Here is a 23,040-nt window from a genome sequence, read left to right as displayed (position 1 = left end):
CAGAGTCCATCCACGGTGCGTCCTGGGTCAGGATTCCCGCCCTCTGTAAGACTCAGTGATGTTCTGCTCTGTGTATGGACCACCCCTTGTTCATCCATCCTCCTTCAGTGGGCACTGGGGTTGCTTCCACCTTCTGCCCATTGTGGGTGATGCTTCTATGAACATGGGTGTGCGGTGTCTGTTCAAGACGCTGCTCTCAGTTCTCTTGGAGAGACACCCAGAAGTGGAAGTAGAACCGCTGGGTCATGTATAGAATCTGTTGTTTTTAAGGCGTCTCCTTACTGTTCTCCACGGTGCCCATACCATTTATGCTCCCACCAGCAGGGTGCCAGGGTGCCTGTTTCTCCACAGCCGTGCCGGCCCTTGTCATGCTCAGCTGCTGTGTGTGTTTTAATGGAACCATCCGAATGGGAGTGAAGCAGTGTCCCATGTGGTTGGCTTGTGTTTCCATACTTCAGTGACGTTGAGCATCTTTTCATTTGCTCCTTGCCCATCTGTGTGTCTTCTCTGAAGAAACGTCTGTGCAAGCCCGCTGCCCGTTTTTCAGTCGGGTGTTTGGTCCACTGGTGCTGCGCTGTGGGGGTTCTGAGTGTGTTCTGGGTCTGAGCCCTTCTCAGATGCGCAGTTTGCGGAGGCCTGCCCCCCGTTCACAGTGTCCTTTGATAGCAGAGGCCGTAAATTGTGGCGTCGCCCAGCTGATCTGGCTTTGCTGTCATTGCTTCTGCTTTTGGCGTCATATCCGAGGAGCTGCCGCCACATCCAGGGTCCTAGACCTGCCCCCTTGTGTTTCCGTCTGGCCATCTCGTCGTTCGGCCACGTGTGCAGCGGTTCATCTCTGAGGGCTGTGTGCTGCTGCCTTGGTTTATTCTTCTGTCTTCTTCCAGAACCACACAGCTCAGACCCCCATACCTCAGTAATAAGTTTTGAAATCAGGGAGTGTGAACTTCCAACTTTGTTCTTCTCTTTGAAGACTCCTTTGTCTATTACCAGACCCTTGCAATTTCATATGAATTTTAGGACAGATTCTTATTTCTGGGGAAAAAAAAACCATTCCCTTGGGGTTCTAATAGGGATCGCATTTAGCTGTGAAGATGTCTTTGGCGGTATATTCCTCTAAACATATTAAATCTTCCAATCCGTGAACATGGGATGTCTTTCCATATGTTTGTAGCTTTTGCACTTGTTTTTGAAGTCCCGTTATAAACACAGCACCATCTTTGATCATAGAGCAAAGGAAAAATTCATCTTTTTTCCTAGAGTGGGCTATAGCCAAGTTTGAATGATAAGCAAATTTTATGAATAAGTCAGAACTGAGATGAGAAGTGACACCAGCTGAGGGCATCAGTCAAGGTGATACCCTGAGGGTCAGAGGAGGAAACCATGTCTGAGCAGCTCTCGGACCCCCGGGAGACTGACCTGAGCGCACAGGAGAGTCGGGAGCCAAAAGCCTGGTGGGCCTGTGTGCTGGAGGTGGACTGGATGGTTCGAGTGAGACGCACAAGCCTGCGGGGGATGCTTAGACCAGGCAGGTGACCTGGGCAACTGCGGGAGGCGGCCGGGGCAGCGTGTGTGTGTGTGTCTGTCTGTCTGTCTGTGCATCGTCAACGCACAGGCAGGGACAGGCGGCGGGTGTGGACAAGAGGCCGGCAGGCCAGCGGTGGTGTGGCGCAGGGTCTCTGCCGACGCACTTGGGAGGAAGGGCATCTGTGCAGCAACGTGCGCAGGACAGGGACAAGGGTGGACACGGGCTCACGGGGCAGCCTCCTGACACCTGGTCTCATCCAGCCCCCCACCTCGCCCCGCCGAAGGCTAACCAGCAGGCCCCAGAGGTCCTCCCTGGAATTGTGGGTGCTGAGTCAGGCCTGTGACCCTAACTGAAGGCCTGAGTGTGCGCCTGTGGTCAGCACGGGCAGAGACAGAGGCCTCTGCACCCAGGGGAGCAGTGTACCCTCGGTGGAGCCACGGGGACCCAGGGCCCAGGAATGGAGCTCCTGGAGCACCTCAGAGGGGCCTTCAGGAGACCGTCTCGTTGCCTGTCAGTCCCTCGTCTGCTCGGACCAGAAATGCCAGCGGGGCCGCGCGGGCAGCAGGGGCGGCCGTGCTCAGGAGCCCCCGTCAGCCTGGCGTCCTGGGCCTGTCACCAGGCGTCCTCCTCTGCAGGGCAGGGGTGAGCACAGATGCGGTGGGGACAGGCTGGGGTGATGTGGGCCGCCGGCGTGCGGGGACAGGCCCAGGGCAGCCAGCCCCACTGGACAGAGGAGCGCAGCGCGGCCAGCGCCGCTAAGACCAGACCCCCTCCCAGGGGCACCCTGCAGGGCTGGGCCTGGATTTCACCCACAGAGGCCAGGCCAGCGGCTTCGGGCCCACCGTCCTGCCCAGCCAGCCACCCACCCCGCAGACCTGGCCCTGCCCCGAAGGGCACGCTCCGTGGAGGGCACGTTCACTGGAGAGCATGCTCCGTGGAGGGCACGCGCCCCGAGGGGCACGTCCCCCACTGGGTGTGTTCCTGTTCCGTTCACGTGTCCTGTCTTCCATCTGACAAGACTGTGGCAGCTCTTTAGGGCATCTCTTTAAGAGACGGTGAGTCTGGGGAGCGTTTTTCTCCGCTCGTGTATTATCTGACTTGGTAGGTAAAATGCCAGGGCCATGTCGGGGTCTCCAGAGCAGTCCTGGGTCTGCCTGGTCACAATGGCGGGGGCACAGCACCCATGTCCTGGGGGCACCGGGAAGGGCAGGCACTTCCAAGGGCCTCTTCCGTTTCCAGGGAGAGACAGGAGTGTGTCACTGGGGGTGTCCTCGGCTCGGGAGGTGTCCTCGGAGGGATGCTGGGGAGGAGCTCATCGTGTGGGTGACCCTGGAGTCTGCAGAGTGGGTTGGGGCAGAGCCCTCAGCCTCAGTCCCTCCTGCGCCCCTGAGGACCCTGGGGCCTGGGGCCACTGCAGAACCAGCACCAGACAGGGACCCTTCCCATAAGGGGGGGTAGGGTCCCAGGCCAGGAGACTGGACGGAATGCCGGTTCCTACTTTAAGGCTTTTGAGGGCTCTCTGAAAGATGAGCTGGGAAAACTCTTAGAAAACCCGCGTAAAGAAACAAGACGGCTTAGAGCTATTTTCTTAAAAAGCCATCAGGACAGTGACATCTCAGGGCCATCTTTGAAGCAACATAAATATCTTTATAGGAAGGATACGAGAAACTTGCCTTCAGTCTAAGGAAGAGGCAGTTGGGAAGACTCCCACGGGTCTGTGGCCCTGGCTGAGAGGGTCCCCCGGGTCTGCGGCCCTGGCTGAGACTGTCCCCGGGTCTGCGGCCCTGGCTGAGACCGTCCCCGGGTCTGTATCCCTGGCCTGACTGAGCAGGAGATGCCCTCCGGCCACTTGGGGAGGTGTGGAGACAGGCAGGAGCCCCGGGCGGCCGCAGGTCGTGGTGCAGGACAGGAGTCACTCCTCCAGGATCGTAGTTGAAGGGCCATCTTATTAGGAAGGCCGAAACGCAGTGTTAACCGTGCTCCCGGAAGGTCGGATGCTGCTGGCCTAGCGTAACTGTTACATTTAGAGGCTGAGACATCATCAGATATTCTGAGCCCTGAGCCGACCTCTGAAACTGAGTTCTCCCGTCTGTTGGGAAGCGAATGGCGTGTCCTCGGGACTCGGGCTGAGTCAGAGGACGAGGCTGCGATCCCCGAGGAGCGCGCACTTCTCTCCTGCACATGCTGCCGACGGGGCGTCGCAGACTCGTGGGGTCTGGACTCTGAGGCTGAGGGTGCACGCCTCCCGCGCCGGGGGGCCCAGCGCCGTGACCTGCAAGGAGAGGTGACCGGCCCCGGCACATGCGTGGTGTTTCATAGACAGGACTGTAAGTTGACACTTTAAGCAAGAATTGTAATTACATTTTGAGATTTTAAGAGCATGCCTTAAAGTTAGGGCATGATCTTGTTATTTCTGATTTTGTACCGTGTTGCTTTTATAGCCCTTAGCCGTGACTTTAGAGCAGTGAACTCGGAGAACTCTGAGAAGCCGGTCCATGTGTTAGGCCCTCTCTCAGCAGGGAAGCTCCACAGAGGCAGCAGCCAGTGTGTTCCACAGTCAGTCTACACACAGGCCTATGAAATGCAGCTGCTTCACGAAAACACTTTCATTTAAAATTGTCAATAGCTACGATGTTTTATCATTTGGGAGTGGTAATTAGCTCAACGACCCATGAATTAAAGTATTACAAAACTAAAAGTTCTGATGATTCTCTGTGCAACAGCTCTGCATTTTTACTGAGGAGGCAATAAAGGATCGAGGAAAATCCAACTGCATTTTCTCACCAGGTGTCCAAAACTTCACGGTAACGGCAAGGCACGTGGGTTATCAGAGCTGATGCTTCCGCAGGCTTCTCCCGTGTAAAATCAGTATCGCGGTGCCGCTAGCTGCAAGGTCAGACTGTACCTCATGGAGCAGCTCTGCACAGAGACGTAAGAGAAGACACAGCACCACCCACACTGCTGAGTGCTGCTCCGTAGGCAGCCTGAAACACACGAGCCACTCGGAAGCCCCACGCCGCAGAGAGAGGCCTTTTCCGCTAGGGGTGGACGCCGTGATGCGCGGGATGGTAGAGACGTGAGGTTCCCCTCGGAACAAGCACCGCTTAGGTCGTCCCATCTAAAGAACAATCCTGGGAAAACCTGCGAGGAGAGGTGACCGGCCCCAAGCCATCACCCACATTTCAGCGCACTGGGCCTATTCTCATCAAGTCGGGGGCAGGTGTGGTTAGTCTTGCAGGCAGCCTCCCCTGGGCGGTCGCTGGGGAAAGCACTCATTCAAGGCTGTGGTCGGGGCTGGGACGGACAGACTGCCTTTCCCTGGGGGAGGCCAAAGGCGCCGCAGCCCCACGCTCCCGGGGTTGTGTGGGGGCGCGTCCTGGGGCACAGTGTGGGTGGGCTGGGTCCGGATGGAGAGCTGAGCCCTCTAAGGGGGAGGGCTTGTCCTGCCCTCCGCGGCCTGAGGTGGGACACCTGATCTTCAGGACTCAGCTCTGACACCCTGACTGCAGAGCCCGGCCTGTCCCCTGGCCCCCCACCCCCGATGGTCCCCACCGGCAACCCCATGAGTGACCCCAGGTGCTGGCTTGCATGCCCATGTCCCGACTACTCTGTGTGCCCCGTGTCTGCCGCTGAGTCTCGGCCACAGGGGTGCTCCCACCCAGGCGCCTCACCCCCTGGGACACTGGCTCTAAGCTGCCTGTGTTCCCACCCACAGACAGAGGGACCCCAGTGCCGCTCCCACCCTCTGCGAACAGCCCAAGCTGGGAGTTTCCTGCCCCAGCTCTGCAAGCAACGCTGGCCCCGCGCCCACCCGGCCATCCTCTGCTGGCCCTGGGGGGTCAGGGCAGCACTTTTTTGTCGGGAACTCAAGCGGGGGGTGGCGGGGGTGGGGGCGCTGGCAGTGGTGGGTCAGGGCAGCTCCACGTGCCCGGAGGCCCCTCTGCAGGCTGACAGCTCGGAGCCAGGCCGAGCACCTCTGACCTCTCCTGTCTGGGGGCTGCACGGAGCCCCAGTCTCCCAGGAACCTTCTCATGGTCCCGTTCAGTCGCCCGTGATCCTGCGAAGAGTCCAAGCTACACTCTGGGGGGGGAAGCAGCAAAACCAGCAAGAACAGAGTCCTCCTGTGCGTCCTCCCAAACCCCAGAGACCCAGTACCTTCAGAGGAGGCGTCGCTGGGCCAAGGCTGGCCACGGTCTGTGCCAACAGGTGGTGTGGATTTGCTGTGGCCGGAGTCCTGGACCACTACCCCAGCCCCTGAGAGGCTCTCACCCGCCTGTGCTCGCCTTTCTGGGGTCTGTTTGCAGACACGTCAGAGGAGACACGGCTCCTGCCTGGAGATCTGACCCAGTTACTGCACAGGGGCAACAGTCGGAGGTCAGACGTTCATGCAGGAGGAGGCCGGCCCTTGGCTTCCTGGACACTTCCGAGCACCTCTTGGCCCCTTGGTTACTGAGGATGACGGCTCCTCTTAGATGGGGTGCACACTCTGGGGACACGACGCAGCGTGCACAGCGGGGTCCCGGGAGGGCCTGTGGGGGCGCGTGACACAGTGGTGCCCCCAGCCTGTGGTCTGTGGTTCCTCCCGTGTGGGCACAGCTGGCGTTTCCAAATGACTCTCACACGCACGGAAGCACGCAGGCACGCTGGCAGAGGGCGACACAGGCTCCTGTTTTCTCTTGGCCGCGGGCGGCACACAGCTCGGACCCCAGCCTCAGCGGCGACGACCACTCCGGCTGCAAACAGTCTCTGCCAGGATTCCAGGACAGCCAGCCACACGGAATCGCCGCCAAAGCTTCCATCAAAGTCGGCCTGATTATCTTCCACTGCGTTTTCCTGAAAGGATGTTATGGTTTTCTAGATGTTTGGTAGCTGGCGATAAATCAGGCTTTTATGATGTCATGTGAAAGGTTCCCCCCCACCCCCCCGCTGCAGCCACAGGCTGAGGGGACGTGTCGGCAGGACACGTGGACACCGCTGGCTTAACCCTCTGCTTGCTTGGGCTGGGCACTGCGAGGCTGCCTGCCGGTGGGGCGTGGACGGCGCTGCAGGCCTGCCTGCCCGTGGGGTGAACCAGGCCTCCTCACCCAGAGTCTGGCATCGAATCAAGATTCAGAACAAGCCCGAGTGTCCCTCAGCGCCATAGAGGTGATCGCAGGCGATTTACAGAAGCCGTCTTGTGGAAGAGGCTCCGCGCCATCATCATGAAAAGGAGACGTGTCCTTGAGAAAGAGGCGCTATCTGAAGTCAGGGCATACCAATAAAATGAGACTGGAACTTCGCTGGTAGTGCCGTCTCTGGAAGCAGTGAAAGGCGCTCACTGGAGCCCCCTCCCACGGGTGTTCTCCCCGAATCCCACCCCCGCCCCTCCCCGCCCACCCTCCTCCCTCCCCGCTCCCCTCCCCGCCCACCATCCCCCCCCAGTCCCTGGCGAGTCTTCTGTCTGCTTTTCCCTGGGAGCGGGTCACGTCCACCGCATCCCTCCACCTGGCATTCTCAGCACACCCCCTGGTCCTGGCTGCCACCGTCTACGGTCATCTGCATGCCCACCATCCCCCCCGCCTCCACCATCTCCCACCACTCCCGCTGAGGTCAGAGAAACCAGCGAGCTTGTGCTCAGAGCCCCGGGGCCCGAGGAACGCGAGTCTCTGAACTCTACTGGAGGCTGATCAAGGCCACGAATCTTGAAGTGGAACCGGCTGGCAGAGCTTTACATCACAGCCTCACAGACAACTGGGGCGAAAACAGTCAAACTCAAGCAGGTTGCGGTGCTGCGTCCCATCCTTGCAAGAGCTTCTGGCAGAAGAGGAGCCCGTGGCCCAGGAGAGGTCCACTGTGTTCTCGCTGGACCAGGGGAGGGTCAGCCCTTCCTTCCTCACCCCCGCAGTGGGTGCTGGCGCAGGTCTGGGCCCTGCCCTCTGCCCGGCAGGCCTGGGGGGTGATGTGACCCGCCCACCCGTAGGGCACTGTCCTGACTCTGCAGGGCGGTTGTCCAGACCTCGGCCCCCAAGAGTGGCCAGATGTTCCCAGGCTGAGAGACTCAAGCACAGCAAAGACTGGCAGATTTTAGAAGGGAAGGGGGATGTGTGTGAGTCTCCAGGGGAGAAGAACGCACTCACCCTTGTAAGACACAGAGCTAGAAGTCAACCCCATACTTACTTTCAAAAATCACATGGGCATCAGAAAAGCAGACTTTCAAACTACAGCACGCTGAGGCGGCCAGTTCATAACTGTGGCCGGTAGTCTGCACGTCCTCTAAGGGACCGTCAGTGACCACTGAATAAAGCCACGTGACTACATGGCTTGGCTGCCAAGGGCCTGGGCCCCATGGTGGGAATTCCCCGGAGGCCAGGGTGTCACCAGTTCCTCTGGGCTCTGCCCCCCTGGACGCCCTGTGCAGAGTCGGGGGCCTTCTCTCTGTCCCCGAGACCCAAAGGCTCTGCTTGCGCTTCTCTCATCATCAAATCACTGATGAACATCACCGCTCCAGGAAAGACCTCCCACTGTTCTTCAAGCCCCACTCCTCCTAGGCTTCTGCCCTGAACGCCCTGTGGCCTCGAAGGGCTTATTCACACATCCCGCCCCCTTGACGGGCCCTCCTGCTGACATCGAGGCTCAGGACAGGGCTTCGTCATGCCCGCTGCTGCACCCCCAGCGTCTGAGGCAGTAAAGGTTTGGTAACAGTCAACAGTGTGTGAGATGGTTACAATAACTGGGGGAAAATTAAATATAAAATCGGTTACCATTATTCAAAAATTATGATCTAAAAATAGAAGTTTGGTTGGGGTGCAAGTCAAAGTGACAGAACTATAAAAGCAAAGCTGTGAGACAGCCCCTGCGTGAAGATGACGGTTTCATCCCTGATGCCACTGCAAGAAGCTGGAAGCCCTGCTTCCCCCCACCTCGGTGATGACAGCGAGTCTGCTGTTTCCATGAACTGCGACCTTATAGAGACACGCCGGCCGATGCCACCCGGATCGTGACCCTCAGGGGGCCTTGCCTGGAGGGTGACGTTCTCCCCGCTTCACAGACTGAAACCCTGAGGCTCGGGGACATTGAGGGACTCCCCCGAGGCCACACTGCTCCAAGGCTGAGCCGCAGAGGCAGCCGAAACGCACGGATCCGAAGGGGGCAGACTGGCGCTTTGGTGAGCACACACCTTCTGTACCGCTGCCCTCCCCGCCCACCGGCCGTGGCCGTCTCCTTCCCAGCACCTCCAGTTCTGTTGCTGGGACAGAACCTCCCACACGGTGACCGTGAGCGTGATTCTGGCCATCTGGTCACCCGGCACCGCAGCACGCTGTGGGTCCCGCTGCTCAGCTTCATCTGTGTTGCTCAGAGTGCTCTGCCCCTCAGACGACTGTCCACAGAGCACGTTCTTGCTGTTTTCTGGGCGGGCTTGTCCTGCTGAGGGCCCTGCGTCTTCCGGTACGGCGCCCGACCCCCGGGGGCTTCATGACGTTCATCAGGTTGCCGTGTCTAAGCGTCTCTGTGACCGTGTTCGGGGAGGGCTTCTATTTCTGTTACAAAAACAGAAAAGGAAAACCCCAGGTAACCGGGCAGCGTGGCTGCCTCTCAACCTGGCAAACCTGCCGCTGCCAGAAAAGCAAAAGGATGGACGGACAGATGGACAGTCGGGGACCTGACGCCGTCCTCACGCACGCCGTCCACCACGCCTCTCAGAAACCCAGAAAGGATGGACAGTCAGAGACCTGCCGCCCGTCCTCACGCACGCCGTCCACCTCACCTCTCAGAAACCCAGAACGGATGGACAGTCAGAGACCTGCCGCCCGTCCTCACGCACGCCGTCCACCTCACCTCTCAGAAACCCAGAAAGGATGGACAGTCAGAGACCTGCCGCCCGTCCTCACGCACGCCGTCCACCTCACCTCTCAGAAACCCAGAAAGGATGGACAGTCAGAGACCTGCCGCCGTCCTCACGCACGCCGTCCACCTCACCTCTCAGAAACCCAGAAAGGATGGACAGTCAGAGACCTGCCGCCCGTCCTCACGCACGCCGTCCACCTCACCTCTCAGAAACCCAGAAAGGATGGACAGTCAGAGACCTGCCGCCCGTCCTCACGCACGCCGTCCACCTCACCTCTCAGAAACCCAGAAAGGATGGACAGTCAGAGACCTGCCGCCCGTCCTCACGCACGCCGTCCACCTCACCTCTCAGAAACCCAGAAAGGATGGACAGTCAGAGACCTGCCGCCCGTCCTCACGCACGCCGTCCACCTCACCTCTCAGAAACCCAGAAAGGATGGACAGTCGGGGACCTGCCGCCCGTCCTCACGCACGCCGTCCACCTCACCTCTCAGAAACCCAGAAAGGATGGACAGTCGGGGACCTGCCGCCCGTCCTCACGCACGCCGTCCACCACGCCTCTCAGAAACCCAGAAAGGATGGACAGTCAGAGACCTGCCGCCCGTCCTCACGCACGCCGTCCACCTCACCTCTCAGAAACCCAGAAAGGATGGACAGTCGGGGACCTGCCGCCCGTCCTCACGCACGCCGTCCACCACGCCTCTCAGAAACCCAGAAAGGATGGACAGTCGGGGACCTGCCGCCCGTCCTCACGCACGCCGTCCACCTCGCCTCTCAGAAACCCAGAAAGTATGGACAGTCAGAGACCTGCCGCCCGTCCTCACGCACGCCGTCCACCTCGCCTCTCAGAAACCCAGAAAGGATGGACAGTCAGAGACCTGCCGCCCGTCCTCACGCACGCCGTGCACCTCACCTCTCAGAAACCCAGAAAGGATGGACAGTCGGGGACCTGCCGCCCGTCCTCACGCACGCCGTCCACCACGCCTCTCAGAAACCCAGAAAGGATGGACAGTCGGGGACCTGCCGCCCGTCCTCACGCACGCCGTCCACCTCACCTCTCAGAAACCCAGAAAGGATGGACAGTCAGAGACCTGCCGCCCGTCCTCACGCACGCCGTCCACCTCACCTCTCAGAAACCCAGAAAGGATGGACAGTCAGAGACCTGCCGCCCGTCCTCACGCACGCCGTCCACCTCACCTCTCAGAAACCCAGAAAGGATGGACAGTCAGAGACCTGCCGCCCGTCCTCACGCACGCCGTCCACCTCACCTCTCAGAAACCCAGAAAGGATGGACAGTCGGGGACCTGCCGCCCGTCCTCACGCACGCCGTCCACCTCACCTCTCAGAAACCCAGAAAGGATGGACAGTCAGAGACCTGCCGCCCGTCCTCACGCACGCCGTCCACCTCACCTCTCAGAAACCCAGAAAGGATGGACAGTCAGAGACCTGCCGCCCGTCCTCACGCACGCCGTCCACCTCACCTCTCAGAAACCCAGAAAGGATGGACAGTCGGGGACCTGCCGCCCGTCCTCACGCACGCCGTCCACCTCACCTCTCAGAAACCCAGAAAGGATGGACAGTCAGAGACCTGCCGCCCGTCCTCACGCACGCCGTCCACCTCACCTCTCAGAAACCCAGAAAGGATGGACAGTCGGGGACCTGCCGCCCGTCCTCACGCACGCCGTCCACCTCACCTCTCAGAAACCCAGAAAGGATGGACAGTCAGAGACCTGCCGCCGTCCTCACGCACGCCGTCCACCTCACCTCTCAGAAACCCAGAAAGGATGGACAGTCGGGGACCTGCCGCCGTCCTCACGCACGCCGTCCACCTCACCTCTCAGAAACCCAGAAAGGATGGACAGGCGGGGACCTGCCGCCCGTCCTCACGCACGCCGTCCACCTCACCTCTCAGAAACCCAGAAAGGATGGACAGTCAGAGACCTGCCGCCCGTCCTCACGCACGCCGTCCACCTCACCTCTCAGAAACCCAGAAAGGATGGACAGTCGGGGACCTGCCGCCCGTCCTCACGCACGCCGTCCACCTCACCTCTCAGAAACCCAGAAAGGATGGACAGTCAGAGACCTGCCGCCCGTCCTCACGCACGCCGTCCACCTCACCTCTCAGAAACCCAGAAAGGATGGACAGTCGGGGACCTGCCGCCCGTCCTCACGCACGCCGTCCACCTCACCTCTCAGAAACCCAGAAAGGATGGACAGTCGGGGACCTGCCGCCGTCCTCACGCACGCCGTCCACCTCACCTCTCAGAAACCCAGAAAGGATGGACAGTCGGGGACCTGCCGCCGTCCTCACGCACGCCGTCCACCTCACCTCTCAGAAACCCAGAAAGGATGGACAGTCGGGGACCTGCCGCCCGTCCTCACGCACGCCGTCCACCTCACCTCTCAGAAACCCAGAAAGGATGGACAGTCAGAGACCTGCCGCCCGTCCTCACGCACGCCGTCCACCTCACCTCTCAGAAACCCAGAAAGGATGGACAGTCGGGGACCTGCCGCCCGTCCTCACGCACGCCGTCCACCTCGCCTCTCAGAAACCCAGAAAGGATGGACAGTCGGGGACCTGCCGCCCGTCCTCACGCACGCCGTCCACCTCGCCTCTCAGAAACCCAGAAAGGATGGACAGTCAGAGACCTGCCGCCCGTCCTCACGCACGCTGTCCACCACGCCTCTCAGAAACCCAGAAAGGATGGACAGTCGGGGACCTGCCGCCCGTCCTCACGCACGCCGTCCACCTCACCTCTCAGAAACCCAGAAAGGATGGACAGTCAGAGACCTGCCGCCCGTCCTCACGCACGCCGTCCACCTCACCTCTCAGAAACCCAGAAAGGATGGACAGTCAGAGACCTGCCGCCGTCCTCACGCACGCCGTCCACCTCACCTCTCAGAAACCCAGAAAGGATGGACAGTCAGAGACCTGCCGCCCGTCCTCACGCACGCCGTCCACCTCACCTCTCAGAAACCCAGAAAGGATGGACAGTCAGAGACCTGCCGCCCGTCCTCACGCACGCCGTCCACCTCACCTCTCAGAAACCCAGAAAGGATGGACAGTCGGGGACCTGCCGCCCGTCCTCACGCACGCCGTCCACCTCGCCTCTCAGAAACCCAGAAAGGATGGACAGTCGGGGACCTGCCGCCCGTCCTCACGCACGCCGTCCACCTCGCCTCTCAGAAACCCAGAAAGGATGGACAGTCAGAGACCTGCCGCCCGTCCTCACGCACGCCGTCCACCTCACCTCTCAGAAACCCAGAAAGGATGGACAGTCAGAGACCTGCCGCCGTCCTCACGCACGCCGTCCACCTCACCTCTCAGAAACCCAGAAAGGATGGACAGTCAGAGACCTGCCGCCCGTCCTCACGCACGCCGTCCACCTCACCTCTCAGAAACCCAGAAAGGATGGACAGTCAGAGACCTGCCGCCCGTCCTCACGCACGCCGTCCACCTCACCTCTCAGAAACCCAGAAAGGATGGACAGTCGGGGACCTGCCGCCCGTCCTCACGCACGCCGTCCACCTCGCCTCTCAGAAACCCAGAAAGGATGGACAGTCAGAGACCTGCCGCCCGTCCTCACGCACGCCGTCCACCTCACCTCTCAGAAACCCAGAAAGGATGGACAGTCGGGGACCTGACGCCGTCCTCACGCACGCCATCCACCTCACCTCTCAGAAACCCAGAAAGGATGGACAGTCGGGGACCTGACGCCGTCCTCACGCACGCCGTCCACCTCGCCTCTCAGAAACCCAGAAAGGATGGACAGTCAGAGACCTGCCGCCCGTCCTCACGCACGCCGTCCACCTCACCTCTCAGAAACCCAGAAAGGATGGACAGTCAGAGACCTGCCGCCCGTCCTCACGCACGCCGTCCACCTCACCTCTCAGAAACCCAGAAAGGATGGACAGTCGGGGACCTGCCGCCCGTCCTCACGCACGCCGTCCACCTCGCCTCTCAGAAACCCAGAAAGGATGGACAGTCAGAGACCTGCCGCCCGTCCTCACGCACGCCGTCCACCTCACCTCTCAGAAACCCAGAAAGGATGGACAGTCGGGGACCTGACGCCGTCCTCACGCACGCCATCCACCTCACCTCTCAGAAACCCAGAAAGGATGGACAGTCGGGGACCTGACGCCGTCCTCACGCACGCCGTCCACCTCGCCTCTCAGAAACCCAGAAAGGATGGACAGTCAGAGACCTGCCGCCCGTCCTCACGCACGCCGTCCACCTCACCTCTCAGAAACCCAGAAAGGATGGACAGTCAGAGACCTGCCGCCCGTCCTCACGCACGCCGTCCACCTCACCTCTCAGAAACCCAGAAAGGATGGACAGTCGGGGACCTGCCGCCCGTCCTCACGCACGCCGTCCACCTCGCCTCTCAGAAACCCAGAAAGGATGGACAGTCAGAGACCTGCCGCCCGTCCTCACGCACGCCGTCCACCTCACCTCTCAGAAACCCAGAAAGGATGGACAGTCGGGGACCTGACGCCGTCCTCACGCACGCCATCCACCTCACCTCTCAGAAACCCAGAAAGGATGGACAGTCGGGGACCTGACGCCGTCCTCACGCACGCCGTCCACCTCGCCTCTCAGAAACCCAGAAAGGATGGACAGTCAGAGACCTGCCGCCCGTCCTCACGCACGCCGTCCACCTCACCTCTCAGAAACCCAGAAAGGATGGACAGTCAGAGACCTGCCGCCCGTCCTCACGCACGCCGTCCACCTCACCTCTCAGAAACCCAGAAAGGATGGACAGTCGGGGACCTGCCGCCCGTCCTCACGCACGCCGTCCACCTCGCCTCTCAGAAACCCAGAAAGGATGGACAGTCAGAGACCTGCCGCCCGTCCTCACGCACGCCGTCCACCTCACCTCTCAGAAACCCAGAAAGGATGGACAGTCGGGGACCTGACGCCGTCCTCACGCACGCCATCCACCTCACCTCTCAGAAACCCAGAAAGGATGGACAGTCGGGGACCTGACGCCGTCCTCACGCACGCCGTCCACCTCGCCTCTCAGAAACCCAGAAAGGATGGACAGTCAGAGACCTGCCGCCCGTCCTCACGCACGCCGTCCACCTCACCTCTCAGAAACCCAGAAAGGATGGACAGTCAGAGACCTGCCGCCCGTCCTCACGCACGCCGTCCACCTCACCTCTCAGAAACCCAGAAAGGATGGACAGTCGGGGACCTGCCGCCCGTCCTCACGCACGCCGTCCACCTCGCCTCTCAGAAACCCAGAAAGGATGGACAGTCGGGGACCTGACGCCGTCCTCACGCACGCCATCCACCTCACCTCTCAGAAACCCAGAAAGGATGGACAGTCGGGGACCTGACGCCGTCCTCACGCACGCCGTCCACCTCACCTCTCAGAAACCCAGAAAGGATGGACAGTCGGGGACCTGACGCCGTCCTCACGCACGCCGTCCACCTCGCCTCTCAGAAACCTGACTAGCAAGTGTCGGAGCACTTGTCCTAAGTTTCCCTCAACTAAGAAACTCCCCAGAGAAACAGCCTAAAAGCAAGAATGTGGATGTGGTCTGTGGCCGGGCTAGCCCCAGCATTTCTTCAGAGGTCAGCGAGGGAATGCGTGTTTGCATGAGTGCCGTGCCATTTCTGTTTGGGGTGAGAAGGAGGCGGGCGGGAGGGTTACGGAAGCGGGGTTTCCTGAAGTCGAGTAGCTTGATGTGCTCTTCAGATTGAGAAAAACCCAAAGGGAGAAACCTCCTTTCCGTGTTCCAGGTGCCTCCCTGTATCTACAATATTCATCAATGCCGTGCTGTGCTCAGTTGCTAAGTCGTGTCCGATTCTCCGTGACCCCATGGACTGTCACCCACCAGGCACGAATACTGGAGTGGGTTGCCATGCCCTCCTCCAAGGGATCTTCCAGACCCAGGGATCAAACCCGTATCTCTTACGTCTCCTGCAATAGCAGACAGGTTCTTTACCCCTAGCGCCACCTGGGAAGCCCGTATTCATTAGTACTAATCGGGGGCAGGGAGGGGGTGGGTGTCTAGGGCCCAGTAGGTCCCCTCACAACGGAGAAGGAAACGGCCCTCCTCTGCACGTGCGGGTCCCTGGTGGCCGGCCTCGGCCTCCTTGCTGAGGGGTGCCCCCACCCGCGTCAGGCTGCAGGTGAGCGAACACAGAGCTGGCCTTCGCCCCCCAGGTGCTTGTCAGGTGCTTCCGTGCCCAGGAAAGGGGCCTCCTGAAGCAGATCCAGGATCTCCTGAGTTGCATTTGGATCATCTCGAGGTTTAATTAGCTGGTGTACGTGCAGCACTTGGAGGGTAGAAGGGCCTCAACGGCAGAGGCAGAGCCGCCCAGCCTCGTGCTCCAGGGGCCACCAGCCAACAGTCAGCCCCTCTAATCGTCCACTTAAAGGCGCTTTATCTCCTTTCTGCGGGCTTTGTGTCACCTCCTACCAGCCTGGGTAATCTTCACACCCTCGACCCAGTTATTAACAGTAACCAGTCATTTCCGACAAAGACGCTGCTGGCTTTGAAGCCTGGGATGTGCTGAGCTCACCGACAATCTTATCTCCCTCTCGTGAACCAGCCCTGTGTTGCCGCCTCCAGCAGCCCCGCCTCCACCACTCAGAGTGATCATCAGGGAGGGCCTCAGGGTCCAGAGGCTCCCATGGCAGGACTGACCAAGCTCTCCTGGGGCTGTCGCCCCTCGTAGCACCTCAGATCCTGGAGGACAGCCGACAGAGAAGGGAGCGGGCTGGGGTGGGGAGGAGGCGCCTCACCAGGGCACGTGCGGCCATGCTCACCCCCCGCCTCACTGGCGCCTTCAGAGCAACCTGGGCGCAGACAGCTCCTGGGTGCAGCTTTGAGAAAGCGGGCTCAGGGGCTTCCCTGGGGGCTCAGTGTAGAGGGGCCTCCTGCTGAAGCAGGAGGTGTGGGTTCGATCTCCGGGTCGGGGAGATCCCGCCGTGTGCCGCAGAGCAGCTAAGCTGCACGCCACAGTGGAGCCGGGCTCTGCGGCAGGGGTGCCTCCACCACAGTTAGAAGGCAGGCCCTGCACCCCAACAAGGACCAGCACAGACAAGAATAAGAGAGAAACCGGGCATAGACTGAGCCCGGGTGAGCCAGGCCCGGAGGCGGGTGGGCTGGCCTCTCTGGGGCCCGCTCCTCTGCCCTGGGAGGGCATGTGGCTGTGAGGGGGCGCCCGGGGCTGGCATTGGGGACAGAAGCCAGCCTGGGTCCCAGGCATGTGTCCACTCCGCGAGGAGAGGGCCCCCGTGCTCACCTCAGCCTGAAAGGACTGTCTCTACCATGTCTGCTCCAGCTCTGTTTCCAAGGAACTTGGTGCGCTTCATCCCGTATTCCACTGTAACAATAGTCTGACGGCCTCTCCCCTCCATCCTCACCACATTTCTCTTTCTGCTACCCGTATTTTCAAAATACAAATGAAAACAGACATCTCTACGTAGGCTGCACTATAAATGCTGTTAATTGGGTTCTCCATTTATAAAGCGAATACTTTTTCTGCTTACCACCATAGGCTTTATTTACAAATTTAGAAGTGGACGTGTCAGGAAGTCTGTGTTCTCATTCATTTTTCCAGAAAGCGCTGCGTGCTAGGTAGATGCCTTCACCCCTGTCTGGGGTGCCCTTGGTGCAGGCCTGGGTTTGGTAGCTCTCAGGAGCTCATTCCAAATGACAAATCGTGGTTCCCAGCCCAGAAGCTTCCTGGGGACCCGCTCAGGCGCCACCCCCCCAAGCCCTGGGGCCAGGACGCATGTCCCAAGGCCCCACCCGCAGCCCCCAGCAGAGGTGCCAGTGTCTCTGGGCAGGCTGTTCTCTCTGCCCCACCGGCTGCCCCGTATCTCCAGGGTCAGAGGTGGCGGGGCGGTGCTGAGGACTGGATTTCCGCGCGGGAGAGCCCAGCATTGTTCAGGGCCCGACGGCAGCCCGCTGATGGACAGCCCCTCTGAGGCCGCTTCCTGAGCAGACCAGACACCCGCTGTTTTCTCCTCATCTCTTATCAGCCCTGTCGTTAGAGGGGAGGCCGGGCTTCAGTTCCGTGGGTGCCCACGGCGGGGGTCCTGGGGGTGAGCAGTGCTCCCCGCGCTGCGCTCCCCTCCTCTCTGGGACGGTTCACAGCTAAGGACAGGAGAGCAGGAGGCGTTGAACCGGCCCCCGGGAGGCAGGCTCTCCTGCGGGCTTTCTGGGGGAAGGTCCCCGCTCCGCCCTTTTCCTCATTCTCGCTGACTCTCAGCTGCGCGTCTCCAGCCTGGACTGGGCCAGTGTTTCCCACTGACTGTCCATTGCTGCTGTCGTGAGCAGTTCTGTCTTTCTAAAAAGGAGCATTTCCCCAAGAGGAAGGCATTAGCATCGAGTTACACGAGGAACCACATTCACTGGCATTCTTTTATTCCCTGGGAGCCTCAGCCATTCCTCAGTTTTGCTTTTTTAAGCAAAGTGGAAGGAAGCTGATGAATCTGGAGCAGTCCTCACGCTCGGCTCTCAGGTCCTGGAAGGTGGCTCAGCCTCAACGGTCCGGGTCGTCTGTGCCCCTTCTCAGTCACAGGCTGGAGTCCAGCTCTTGCTGTGTGCGCTGTGGGCGTTTAGCAGCCTCCTGCCCAAAGAGCGCCCACACTTGGCTGTTTCTCCACCTAAACTGATGCCCTTCGGAAAGCCTACAGACAGCCCTGTTAAGGAGACATGCCACTTGAAAATAAAATGGATGTTAACTTTCATATTAAAAATTTTCCTAATGTAACTTCAGTGAAAGAGCAAGAGAAAAGAAATAAAAGAGTATGAACTTTAGAAAGAAATGTGATAGACTCTGCCTAACAGCTTTCCCCGGGTGATTTCCAGGAAAGTGGGTGGGCAGCCAAGGGCTGAATGTGCTGAATACTGACCGGAGCACAGGGGAAGCAGGGAGGCCACCCACTGGAGGTGGGTCCTCATCCTGGCAGAGAAGAGACGCCCCCGGCGCGGAGAGCGGTCTGGTGAGGTGGCGGCTGGCAGCGCGGGCCTGCTCTCCGGCTCTGTGCTGACTGCTGGGGGCTCAGGAACCGGCCTGATGACTTTTCCAGGATCCGGCCTGGCCCTTTATCACGTCACTGTAACAAGGACAGAAACCAGGAAAGCCAGAAAAATTACTGCAGCAAATCACGCTTCCTACCCGCGTGGGTCTGCTACTCCGCCCACGGGCACTCGGGCCCTCGGCCTCTGGGCTGGACCCCGCCGTCGGAGGACGAGCCCTGAAGGCGGCCCTGGAATCTGCGGACCCGGAAGAGCAGGGGCGTCTGCACATGGGCGTCTGTGCCGCCCTGCCGCTGGGACCCGCTCAGCCAACCCTAATTGAATCCGACAAGAATAAATCACAGGCTGAAACTGCAGTGCTCACCTAAGGAACAGCCGTGGAGACGGGAGGACACGCAGAGCCGGAGCTCAGGAAACGTGGTCTTCACATAGAAATGCCTCACATTTTTCCCAGAGCGGTCCTGTCTCCCTTCTAAAGAAAAGGTCCAGACCACCCAGTGCACAGCGTGCGTTTGGGAAACTGTACATAAAATCATCACGTCCCTTCAGCTCCGGCCGCTGTTGTCATACTAAGGCTTTAAGCCTATAAATAAAGGAGGAACTGAACTGTCAGAAGAGAAGCAGAGAGCAAAGCACATGGCTGGTTCCCCACCTGTCCTCAGAGCCGATCCCACGCGAGTGGGGAGGGTTTGCGGCTGGGAAGGAAGCTGGGCCTGCCCCCCGGCCCCGGGCCCCACATTCCCTCCCCGCTGGCCAGCCTCGTGTACCCCAGCCTGGGCCCCAAACCTTGCGGGCCCAGCTGTTTACCTTTTCCCTAACGGACTCACCGGGGACAAGCAGGAAAGCCCCTCAAGAGGGGTTGAGCATAAAACAAGCCGTGTATCCCTGTCTTCCCTAGAAGGGGCCGGTCTAGGTGTCGGCTCGGACACAGCAGCTGGCGTCCAGAGCCGACGTTTTGTTTTAATGGAACCTCATCCTTTTCCTTCACAGGATCTCTCGGTCTAATTAAATTTCAGGGAGACAGCGCCTTGGCAGAAGGCAAAAGCTAGCTGCCGGGCTGGAATGTGGGAGCTGGGCTCAGAACTGCATCGGGAAGTTTTACTGGTGCGTCTCTGGTTTCAATGAAACCCTTGCACGGTAGCACGTCTGTTTCTGAGCTTTTGAAAGCCATTTTTCTTCTTCCTTAATTGTCGTCCCCTACTTGTTTTTAGATTAGGAGCTGCTTGTAGGAAAATGCAGGAAACAGAGTCTCAATGCAGAGCGCCCTTTCCGAGCCGCCTGCAGCCAGCGGAGAGGCACGGGCCTCGGGGCTCTGCACCCTCGCAGGCTGGCGGCCATGGCAGGTGTGGGGTGGATGGCGGCACCCCCCCCCAGCCGAGCATGACAGCCACAGAGCCTGGGGCTCTGCTTCCAGGGGCCACGTTTCACAGCTCCCGCTGGGGACACAGGCAGAATGTATGTCTTTGTGTGACTCTCTTCTCCAACAGAAGTAGCCTCGAAGTCTAAACATGTTTACTCGGGAAAAGGAGAGAAAAATAAATTCACTTGTTTTTCCGCATATATTTCCAGCTCCATGTAGCACTGTGTTAAATTGCTAATCAATAATATCTGCACCCTACTTTTCCTGAGGACTCTGCACATGGACTTTCAGGGCCAGCAGAAGTAACTTGTTTGACTATTATTAATGCTGGAGGCCAAGGCAGCCCTTCAGTGAAGCCCTTTGGGAGCTTGCTTGAGCCCAGCCTGAATGTGGGGCTGGGTGGTGGAGAAGCCACTGGAAGGGCCATGCTGGAACAGCCCCAGGCAGACAGGGCAGACGTGGGGCCAGGCCGAGTGCGTCGGGCCGGGCTGGGGTGAGCACAGAGGTCCCACCCGCCCCTGGCTTGCCTGTGGGATCCACCTTCCAGAGCCTGAGTTGACTGATGTGGGGCAGAAACATTTCAGCTGCAGCTTGAGCATCCGTTAGGCTCCTCGTTGCGGTGGTTTGAGGCTGTCCTTTAGTACTCCATGTAGCTGGGAGAATGTCTTCCCTGGGGCCTGGGGTGCTCACGCAGCTTGGTCTGTTTCAGAGCCTCTCTCTTTCCTTTTTCTTCCCTCTCTCTCTCCTCCCTCCTTCTGCCCTCACTTTCTTTTTGGAAGCATCTTGACATTCTCATTTCTCATCCTCCCATCCATCAGTCGTGGGCAGGGGGGGCTCCGCTGGGCTGGGTGGGTGGGCCCTCTCGACTCTCAACCGGTTCCCTTCCCAGGGAGACCAAGCAAGACAGCCGGGAGGTTCCCAGCCCCTCCCTGTCCAGGGAGGCCCAGCGGGGACTGGTTGAGTCATCATGCCCTCTTTTATGTGTTTTTATATTTTGATAAGACCCTGTCAGCTGGGGAGAGAAGCTCACCACTGAGCAAATGAGCCGCAGTGGGACCGGGGGCGGGGAAGGGGCAGAGGAGCCCGGGCCCTGGGTGGGGGGAGCTGGGGCAGGGGTGCGGTGAGGAGAAGCCCTGAGATCAGCATTTCCCAGGAAGGAAGGGACCGACAGAATAACCTGGACCTCAGCTCTGAGGGCGGCAGTGGGGGTCAGTAAAGAGGGGGCGGCTCAGAGACCCACTTCCTGTGGGTCAGGTGTTGGGTGGGGACTTCGAGAGCTGGGAGAGGGAGTTGGGGGAGGCAGGGGAGGGGAGGGAGGGGGTGTTGGGGGAGGAAGGGGAGGGGAGGGAGGGGGAGTTGGGGGGGCAGGGGAGGGGGCAGGAGGGAGGGGGAGGGAAGGGGCTTGGCTGGGAGCGGGGAGGGGAGAGGAGCCGGGAAGCAAGCACCGCGGGGGGCGGGCCGGGGGTGGGGGTGGGGGCGCATCCCCTCTCCTTGGTGAGGCCCAGAAGGCCCTCAGAGCGAGTCCCCGGGGCGGGACTCGGGGCTGCGGCGGGGACCCGCCCAGCTGCGCCTGTAGGAGCTGCGGGCCATGGGTGACCGGCCGAGGCCACCACCGCCCGCCCGACCGTGCACCCCGTCCCGCCCGCAGGACTTTCTGCAGGGAGACTGCTCCAAAGCCAGGCAGAAGCTCAGCTGGAAGCCTCGGGTCGCCTTTGATGTGAGTGAGTCTCCGGGGCTCTGGCCAGGCGGGAGGGGCCCCGGGGGTCGGGGGTGGTGGGGGGGTTCCGGGGGGGCCGGGGTGGGTGAGGAGGGCCCGGGGGCCGGGGGCTGGGGCTCCCCGTGACACGCGCCCACGCCCTGCCCGCAGGAGCTGGTGCGGGAGATGGTGGAGGCCGACGTGGAGCTCATGAGGACCAACCCCAATGCCTGAGCGCCCAGTGGCGGGACCTCGCCGGGACCCAGGCTGGCCGAGGTTTGCGGCAGCCGGGAAAGGCCCGGCCGATTCCCTTTCCTCCTCTAATCGGTTTTGGAATCACAATGTTTTAAATCACTTATTTGCTTCACTTGAAATTATATCCCAGACAACTGAAATTGTGGGGCTTTCAAAGGGTTTTTCTCTTTTCTTATTAAAAAGATCCTTTCTCTTAATCAGCATTAACACAGTCCCCGTGGATACTGTCTCCAAGTTATAAAGCAGCAACTGTAAGGACCCCAAACAAAAAGTCACCCAAATCCACGCCTTGGAGTGGTCTCCGGCCTGAGCCCGCCGGGCCGCACGCCCTCCTGAGTCTGAGCGTTGACACTGCCGTCCCCTCCTGGTGACAGTAAGCTGCTCTGTGCAGCCGCCTGGAAACCCAGGTCCTGCAGAAAGGCGGCATTCACAGCAGCGCTGGCCTACAGCTATAGTTAGAACCCACAGGGCTCCCACCATCTCAAAGGAAGGCTTGAGAAACAGGGAGAGTTAGAAGAAGAAACTTGAAGGAAGGTAAATATTGCTGGAACATTCCATGCCAGACCCCTGGGTGACCCAGAGGTCTCTGAGCCCATGCCTTTGCTTGTGGTCTAGAGTCTTACACACACTACTTATTTCCAACCTCCTCTCAGTACTAGATCACTTTTTAAATCTAATTTTTATTTAGTCATTCAACTGGTTTATACTTAGTGCCTAATGTATGCACATGAACCACACGAGGTTAATCAGAAATCCGGTTTCCTGAGAGCATCGTTGAGTGGCCGGGCTTTCACGCGTGTGCTCCACGGCGTTAGGCAGGTGGGCACACACGTGTGGAACTCACCCGCACCAAGCAAGAGTTCGTGTACAGGTGGGTCCTTTGCCTGAGAGGCCGTATTTTGCCCCAGAACAAATTAGGTCAGGACTCCTCTCCCCCTCACTCCCCCTCCAAGGAAAATAAAACTTTACAGCAAATGGAATTCCAGCCTTTGCACATGCTTGTGAGTGGGGCTGAACTATTTCTGACTGTCTTCACGAGCAGGTTTATGATCTGGGGAGGACCTGGGCTCCAGGCTGGTGGCTGGAGAGAGGGCTCTTTGTGTGGCCGCTCCAGTTGCGAGAGCCTGGTCCCCTGGAGCAGAACCGGGGCCTGATCCGGCCCACCCGGGCCTTGGGCTCTGGAGCTGCCCCAGGACAGGCCTTCTCCCAATCGGGACTCTGCTAATTGGAAACAGATGGTCCCCGGAAAGCTGGGCCTCCAGGACTAGGCAGGCTGGTGGGCACACACACGCACACACTCTCACACAGGCAAACACAAATACAAACACACACCAACAAACATGCCAGCTCACACACACACACACACAATGCAAACCT

The 23,040-nt window shown here is 59.9% G+C and overlaps 1 protein-coding gene across 3 annotated transcripts in view; it reads left to right on the top strand.

Annotated features, from left to right (window-relative positions):
- The window catches only part of GMDS (GDP-mannose 4,6-dehydratase), a 442,717-nt gene extending 420,851 nt beyond the window's left edge, over nt 1–21,866 (top strand). For all 3 annotated transcript variants that reach the window (XM_055570454.1, XM_055570453.1, XM_055570451.1), the window contains 2 exons: nt 21,361–21,429; nt 21,580–21,866. In XM_055570454.1, the coding sequence (XP_055426429.1) occupies nt 21,361–21,429; nt 21,580–21,642 (132 nt within the window). In that variant the 3' untranslated portion in view covers nt 21,643–21,866. The remainder of the gene's footprint in view (nt 1–21,360; nt 21,430–21,579) is intronic.
- The last annotated feature ends 1,174 nt before the right edge of the window (nt 21,867–23,040 follow it).

The sequence above is a fragment of the Bubalus kerabau genome, chromosome 3 (assembly GCF_029407905.1).
Source record: "Bubalus kerabau isolate K-KA32 ecotype Philippines breed swamp buffalo chromosome 3, PCC_UOA_SB_1v2, whole genome shotgun sequence".
NCBI lineage: Eukaryota > Metazoa > Chordata > Mammalia > Artiodactyla > Bovidae > Bubalus > Bubalus kerabau.
Note: the sequence above shows the minus strand (reverse complement) of the source record. Positions and strands in the feature narration are given on the sequence as shown.